General features: G+C 55.0%; 1 protein-coding gene across 1 annotated transcript in view; it reads right to left on the bottom strand.

The window, feature by feature from the left end:
* CACNA2D4 (calcium voltage-gated channel auxiliary subunit alpha2delta 4) overlaps window positions 1-8,241 on the bottom strand; it is a gene marked incomplete at both ends in the record, with an annotated part of 114,509 nt that overhangs the window by 43,629 nt on the left and 62,639 nt on the right. Inside the window, 3 exons of the mRNA XM_081083634.1 lie at window positions 2,120-2,200; window positions 5,849-5,976; window positions 8,027-8,122. Coding sequence (XP_080939760.1) covers window positions 2,120-2,200; window positions 5,849-5,976; window positions 8,027-8,122 — 305 coding nt within the window. The remainder of the gene's footprint in view (window positions 1-2,119; window positions 2,201-5,848; window positions 5,977-8,026; window positions 8,123-8,241) is intronic.

Below are 8,241 nucleotides of genomic sequence, written 5' to 3'. Positions count from 1 at the left end.
AATTTTGCAACAACTGTTGCTAAATCACCTGCTTAGAGATGAAAAGAATCCCTCCTCATTCATCTGCCCTCTGTACGAACCTATGGCACTAGACACACCTTTGCCTGGCGCGTGGCTGGCCTCTTTGGCTGGTCTGAGTGCCCTTCTCCCAGGGCACAGAACCACACATGTTCATCCTTCCTGGAGCTCACATCACACACTGCCACCAGTTTCCAAGGGATGAAACTGCCAGGTCAGCAAACAAGCTGCCTACCCTGCCTGGAGCTAGAGGTCCCCACTGGGCCAAGATCAGGGAGGCGGAGCCATAGGCCAGAGAGAGGAAATTAAAAGAGAAGAGCCCCAGCTAATTGAAGGTCTCCAGAGCCTCATCCTTTCCCTGTCACATCTAGGCACCCAGAGCGTCAGAGCGACTGCCTGCAGTGTGTTAAGCCAGAGGCACCAGGACACAGTTTCTATGACAACCCCTCGCAGCTCCAAATCAGCTCTGTGTTAAAAATGATTTCAAATAATTGGAGAGTGCAGGAGAGCCCAGCCAGCAGCCTGACCCTGTGTCCCTTCTCTTTCCTCAGCTCCCAGGTGTGCAGGAGCGGAGAAGGCCCAGGATATGGAGGGAGCAGGACAGGCACAGACTCAACTGGGACCACAGAACAGTCTTCAGGGCAGCGGTTCTCAACCTGTGGGTCGCGACCCCTTTGGCGGTTGAATGACCCTTTCACAGGGGTCGCCTAAGACCATCCTGCATGTCAGATATTTACATTACGATTCATAACAGTAGCAACATTACAGTTACGAAGTAGCAACGAAAATAATTTTATGGTTGGGTCACAACATGAGGAACTGTATTTAAAGGGCCAGAAGGCTGAGAACCACTGCTTTAGGGAGACAAGTTTGGGGTAAAAATTTGGCCTAGAAATGGATTTAGAATTAGCTTTGGACTAAGAAAAAAGAGGTGCCTGAGACAGCCTGGTGTCTTTCAAACCCTGGGCTGGCGTATCCTAAAGATGGTCCATATGCAAGTGTTCCTAACGTGGGTGCTGAACTACATCAGGCCAAGTCACTCTCCCCCACCCCTTGTCCCAGGGTGGAAAGCAGCCAGGAGCCTGACCTGTGCCCTCCTTAGCCAGGAAGACAGGGTTGGACCTTCGCTGCCTGACCCCAGCCTACTCCTCCGTCCCCTTTGCCCTGAATTCAGCCTGTGGGGAGAAGGGGCACAGGTCCTGCCTGCCTCACCCCACTGCAGCTGCTGAGTGCTTTCTCGTGGCTAAGGGGTCCCCGGGGAAGCAGGACAGGTGCCTGATTCAAGGAGGCATGATGGCTGATGCTCGAGTGGCCATTGATCATGCAATTTTTCAGAACCCAGCTGAAGGTAAGACGTGGAAGCTGAACACAGGCTGCGTTCCAGGACATGGTGGTTGTCGGATAACGAGACAGGTACTCGGGGCTTTTTTAGGCACCAAGAAACTGCGAAGTCAAGGGCGCTTGGGAGAGCCATTCATCACATTTGAGGCAAATTGCAACACAGGATAGTGAACCTGGGCCTTAAAGAGAGGTGATCTGAGTTCAAATTCTAGCTTCATTATTTATTCGCTGTGAGACTTTGGGCAAATAACTTTTCTGTGTCTCAGTTTCCTGATCTGTAAAATGGAGCCCAAAGTCTGGCTTCACCGGATACCCTGAGGGCTGAACGGGAGTGCGCATGGGAAGCAGATTCCCAGGGGCTGGGCACATGCCGAGCACACAGCGAGATCTTACTTTAGGATTTGAGTCACAGCCCCGTTTCTCTTCAGAGGGACACTAGACCTGAGGTGGTAGAAGAGGGAAGCAGCATGCCGAGGGGTGGGAAGTAGGTCTGGGTTGCAGTCTCCGTCCTGTGTGACCTTCAGCAGATCTCTTAACCTCTCTGGGCTTCATTTTACTCACTTCATAAATTCTTTAAGATTCCAGGTGGTACTGTTTGATAAGTAAAATGGCCTGGGAAGACTCCACTACCCTCAGTTCCACATGTCACCGGGGAAACTCACAGCCGATAGGCAGGGGTCCTCCTGCTACTACCGTGTGCCTTATCCGTGACATCGACTCACACCTTCCCGGCCTCGGCGGCACAAAGGGCAGCGCCTACCTGCAGCAATGGCTGTCTTCTCGTCCACTGTCACGGTTACAGCTGTGCTCACTGTCACGGCTCCAGGCTCACCCGGACCTTCTGGGGAAACAAAAATGGCAAGTCACTTTCTCAGCAGCCGGGGAAGAGCAGGGGTTGGGGAGACCAAGAAGACAAGTATAAATAGCAGGCGAGGACATTCCTTGAAAAGCTGAGGGGGTATTTGAGAAAGCTGTTGCTGTGAAGGCTGTTACCACCAACCACTGGCCAGGGCAGAGCGCCTCCTGAGGCCCAGACGCTGCCCCCTTTCTGTGCAGACCTGAACCTGCCAGGTCATACGTCGTGGGCCTGGCCGCGGAGACAATGCAGTGCTGTCAGTGTCACTAAGGAGCAGTCTCATTTGAACTCAGGGAGCCTGTTGCAACCGTCCTCTTGACACGCGTTCCACCCAGAAGAGTTGTGTTGCATCAAATGACTCTATCTAGCAGAAGGAAGGATGCATTCCAGGACTTGGTGGTTGCAGATCCTGAAATTGTCCTTCGTCCGTCACACGAGTCAGAGTGACCTTGACAGACCTTCCAGGAAGCCAGACACCAGGGCTGCATTGGGCACAGAAGGCTGGCTGAGGCTGAGGTCCAAGGCACTCCATAAATCCTGGCCGTGGTGGCCTGCCCACCACCACACCATCATCAGCCATGCCCTTCACTGGCTGTGCGGCCGGCCACTGCACTTCTAGGACTCTGCCAGGCTCCTGCAGGGCAAGGGCTTTTCTTGAGTTGCTCTCCCACCTCTTTTAGGAGCCAGGCCCCCAGAGGTGCAGAATGCAGGTGGCAGCTTCAGCTCTCCACTAAAACAGAGCTGTCTGGCTCTGAGCAGGTGCAGGCTGGTGCATGACCTTGGGCTTCTTATTTTTCATCCGTCCATGGACCTGGCTTAGCTTTCAAAAGTGCTCTTATCTATGGGTCAAGTTCCATTATTAAACATCCCAAGGAAGGGGAAATTTTACCACGTGCTCTCTAATTAGAGCGTCATTGTGAGACATGTTGAAACAAACGGGCCATGAGGACCTTGTTGTGTGGTGATTGTTATTACAGTTGAAATGGTACTTAAATGAACACTGGATTGTCTCACCTGCTATTTAGCTAAGATTACCCATCCCACCTTGCTGTAATCAAATAACCCACAGAAATGTAAAATTACTCAGATTCTAGGAGCTTACAATGGTGAGGTTGTCCTTGTTTGTAGGAATTTGCCATGATAAAGCCACAGGGGCCACATAGAGAAGTTGGCTTCCTCACCTTGCTTCTAGGAATGTCTGGAAGGCGCTGCTGTGGCTGACCCCCTGTGGTTCTCTGGGCCCACAGGCTGCTTTCCCAGACAGACCTTCTCCTGTACGTGTGCTCCATAGGCTTATGGGAAACACCCAAGTGAAGGTGTGGGGGCCCTAATAACACAGTCATTGGGGACATCAGGAATTTCAGCTCCTGGGTCACCTAGCACCTGGGGTGACTGAGCAGGGGGGGCCAGGCCTGGGGCTGGCCCAGGAAGAGGTGGGCTGTGGAAGGACCAGTAACGGGCTAGAGCTGCCTGGGCACCGGGGAGACTGCTCTGTGCTGGTGGGTTTCTCGGGGCGCTGACAAAAGACAGAGCTGTGGGCAGAGCTCAGCCCCCTAGGCCCAGGCCAAGGGCAAGGGAGTCAGCCCAGAGAGGCAGAGGGAAGCCTCCACTCACCGCGGCTGACTCCTTTGCCTCCTTGAGACTCCCCCTTCCCCTTAAAATAAATTTGTTGTTGTTGTCTTCGGGGAGAATGGGAGTGTGCAGAGGTGTCTATGTGTCTCTAAGCATATGCATGAGCGAGGGTGTGAAAAAGGAGTGAGTTCCTGCCTCCCAACTCAGCCTTCCCTCTTTTTGGGTTGCCAGCTTCCCTCTCTTCTTTCAGCTCAGTTCCCACCCACCCACCTCCTACCTCCCCGCCACAAAAAGCTCCCCAGCAACCAGCAGGCAAGTCCCAGTGACAATGCGGGCAGGAGGGAGCATCATCCTGGGCTGGGGGCAGGGCCAGAGAACCTCCTCGGGTGGGAGCCCCTCCTTGGGAGCCCTCGGCGCTGCTGGAGCTGGTGCCAGAGAGGAAGAGCTGCTCACTCCGGCTCTGAGCGGACAGTGTGAGGAGGGACTTCACCTCGGCTTTGAGCACCTCCCTCTGAGCTTTCACCAGGAGTGACCGCACTCCCTGACGCTTCCCTTCCTGCCTTCCACTCAGTGCGAGGCCCTGAATTCGGGGCAGACCTTGGTTTTGGCTCTGTGGCTCCCTCGCTGTGTGATCCCGGCAAGACACAGAACCTTTCTGAGCCTCAGCTTCTCCCTGTGTGAGCGGAGGGGTGTGTGTGGGGGAGGGGCCTGGGCAGGAGGAGCTAACAGCATTCACCGCAGAGGGCTGTACAGATAAGAGTGCTCCATGTGGAGAAGCAGTTTGTAAAGCACAGCAGTGATGCATCAGGTGGGAGGAGCAGGCATAGGACGGAGGGTGGGCTGAAGCACAAGGTGAAGATGCCGCCCAGAGGGCACAGCCCCAGGGAAGCCTGAGGGCACCTGGGCCTCCTCAGCATTTCTCCGCCAGAAATGGAAGTGGTGGCTGGAAGGTTTGGTGGGGGACATCTTGAAGCGGAAATGCAAGTCTTCATTCAACTGACTGCCAGCCCGCCCCTTCCTTTCAGATGTCTCCGATCTCTGCCCTCTTCCTCCTTCTGTTCCCCCTCCTCATGGGCTCACTCTGGCCCCCGGGGTTGGGGGTGCGGGTGGGGGGGGGTGGGGGTGGATCTTCCTAGGCCCTCTTGCTCCACCGCTGGGCTTAGGCTGCCCCAGAGGTGGCCCAGTGGAGCGCTAGCTCTGCCCACACTCTTGGAGCCCGGGGCCAATCCTTCTGCCTCTGTAGGCCACAGTCTCTTCACGTGGAAACCAAGAGTGTGAGGCTGTGCGCCTTCCAAGGTCCCTTTCTGTTGAAACATCCTACTATTTTCTTGGTGCTCTGTTAAAGTCACTTCATTTTTCCTTTTGCAGCCATTTTTCAGAGTGGGGCTGGGTGGAGTTGGGTGCCTGCAGCTCTGAGCTCCTTCCTGGTCCTTGGACTAGCGGGGGTTGCTGGCTTGGCCCATGGGGCCCAACCTTGGCTGTCCTGGCTCCGACCCTTCAAGCCCCCAGTGACCTACCAGGGAAAGGCGCCCCTTTTTATGGGGTGTCTCTGAGGAGCCGGCCAGGAGCTCAGTGTTGATGCCATGGGAGACCCCAGGGAGCGGAGCCCAGGCTGCTTTCCCTGTTTGGGAAGAGCCTTGGGGGGCAGTGGCGTCAGCAAGTAAAGTGCTACTTTCACCTGGAGGTTTAAGGAATTTTCAAAGATACTCAGATGTTTAGTAAAACAGAAGAATCTTAGAGAGAAACTCATCCAATACCCTTCTATTTGGAATTTGGGCTAAAATTCATCTCCTCTAGATTTTTGGTCAAACCTCTTTCCTCTGTTCCATGCTAGATTTTTAACCGCCATCTTTGACTGCTGGCCAGAGAATGTGACGACCCGTCCTGTACACAGCGCAGGGACCAGCTGTGTGGCAAGGCCCAGCGAGCTTCCTCAAGTCGCTACTGTGCACCAGGAGGAAAACAAGAAGGAACCCGGTAGTCTGGGCATTCTGCTTTATATCAGAGGAGGGAGAGGGATGCCCTGGTCCCCCCGGCCCGGGAGCATGGGGTGTGGATTACCTGGCTCCTCTGGGGTACGGAGATTGAAGACAAAGCTGCCAGCAGGCTGCTCAGCGGCCTGGCGGTACCACAGGGGGAAGTGGTCCATGGTGAACACGCTGGCCTTGTCCTCAGGGGTCAGGAACTTCCTGCAAGGAGAGAGATTTGGTTCCTGCCTTCATACCTGGGAACATGTTTATCCCTTTCCTTTCACACACAGTTATCTTGGCTGGGCCAAGAGAGCAGCTCCCCTGTGTTTTCATGGTAGAAAATATGAGCTCCTAACTGGTGGCGTCCCAGAAGATGTCCTCAGCAATTCTTGCCTCTTCCAGAGTCAAATGTGCTGTATCTGATGGCACATTAGGAGCTAGAAGAGGTATGACGCCTGTATTTTGAAAGAATACTTTCCATTTTTTTATTTTAACTGCTTTGCCTGCAGGGTTTATTTCTTTCGGATATAGTCTAATTTCTTTTTGTCTGACTAATTAGCGTTTCTGAATGGAAATTGTATAGTCACCTCATCGCTGAGCTAATACGGGAGCATAAATTCCCCCCAAATGGTTACTTCAAAAGCTCTTGCCTCTAGGTTTTAGAATGCATTATGAGGTTTCTCTTTTTGAGCAGCTTTATCTTGCTAATTATGGCTTAGCATTCCCTGAGCACACACCAGCCAGCAGAAGGGAGCATTGGTCCAGAAGCAGAGTGGGAGGCAGGGAGAAGCCGTGGGGCGTAAAAACGTCACTGTGGCTAACCCGTGAGGTGGAGAGCTGAGGTGGACCTTAAGACTGCCTGGCTCAGATGTTCCAGAAGCAGACCTGCCTTGTTGCCCAATTCCTAGCTGCCAGTCACATCACGGCGTGGGTGCGGGGAGCCCCTGGGGTTGTGCAGTGCACGTGAGGCCGGTCATGGTGGCTGGCTCCTCACTCAGGAAGGCCTCTCTGTGTGAGGTCTCCCCCTGCCGTTCCCGTTCCCGGGAGACTAGAGGGAGGCGCAGGGAGTGCCAGGATGCTTCCTCCCTTCACACTATCGACAGGGTTCACTTGTCCAACCTTGGCCAAAGACCCGTGTGATTTTCGATTGGGGTAAAGTTTAAGGGATGAGGAAGTGTGAGAGGGGAGTAAGCTTGGGGAGGAAAGCTTCCCACGCTGTTTGAGGCCTCAGAGTGAGCCCACAGTTTACCTATCAGTCCTTCATCTGAGTTATCTGCTACGTCTCTGACAGCCATGGGAAAGGGTAGAAGCAGCATGCTTCCCTCTGTCTCCACTTCTGAGGGAGTAAGGGGAGGTAGGGAGAGGGGAGAGCAACTTCATTTGTTTTCCTAGAAAGCCTCAGCTTTCCAGCAAGCATGGACCTGACACAGAGTGTGGGAGGAGGCTCAAGATGGCGCGCCATAGCTGAGTGCGCTTGGGTTTAGCGAGAGGAACAGCCAGTGGGTGGGAGGTGAGGACAGGGTCAAGTCTGCTCAGGAGCCCCTGGGTTCTTCTCCTCCGGATGCCTGGAGGCCCCCCTTCCTGCTTGAGCCTGGTGGTTTGCAGAGCTCAGGTGGCTCTGCTCAGCCCCCTCCCTTCCAGACCCCTCCCTGGGCTCCCACTCCCCCTTTGCAGCACTCGACAGGGAGGACAGTGGGCTGGCTGGTCCCTGGCAGCAAAGCTGGGCTTTGCTTGGAGCAGGGCTTCCCTGCGCTCTGCAGGAGGGTTAGCAGAATCCCTGGCCTCCACCACTAGATGCCAGTGACAACACTCCTCCAGCTACTGCAACCCAAAGGTCTCTAGACATTACCCAATGGCCCTGGGGTCGGGCGGGTGCAAATTGCCTGCAGTTCAGACCTGCTGGCTTAGGCGATGGGGAAAGTGTCAAGAAAGAAGGGGATGCAGCCAGAAGAGTTAGCTTGTCACACGGAGACCTGCCCCAGGGGGAAAACAATTTCTGGGTTTCCTTCTGCGGAAGTGAACCTCTGGCTAACCCTCCCGACTTCACAGTCTCAGGGGCTCTCTTGCCCAACTGGCCTGGCCTCCCTTCTCTCCGGGGGCACTTTCAGGATGAGTCTGAGCCTGCGGGGAAGGGTTACTTTTCTGACTTCTCACTCCGTAAGCCCCAACCTTCCACCCTCCTCGCACTTCAGGGGTTCACACATGCCCTGCCAGCACACACGCCCAGGAGCACCCTACAGGGACCCCACTCCCGCCCCGGCACACTCACTTGTTGGAGACCTTCTCAGAGCCCACGAACAAGCTGCTTCTGAGGAGGCCGGCCCGGGTGCCCAGGAAGGCCATGTCCGCCACGCGCTCCGACTCCCTGTGAGGCAGACAGAGCAGGTGGCACCACACGCAGCACGATGGCAGGTCCAGGAGGAGGGCACGGGGAGCAAGGACGAGGCCTCAGGGTGAACCCACAGTTCCTATCAGTCCAGTCCA

The sequence above is a fragment of the Myotis nattereri genome, assembly GCF_964212035.1.
Source record: "Myotis nattereri genome assembly, chromosome: 2".
NCBI classification, from domain to species: Eukaryota; Metazoa; Chordata; class Mammalia; order Chiroptera; family Vespertilionidae; genus Myotis; species Myotis nattereri.
Note: the sequence above shows the minus strand (reverse complement) of the source record. Positions and strands in the feature narration are given on the sequence as shown.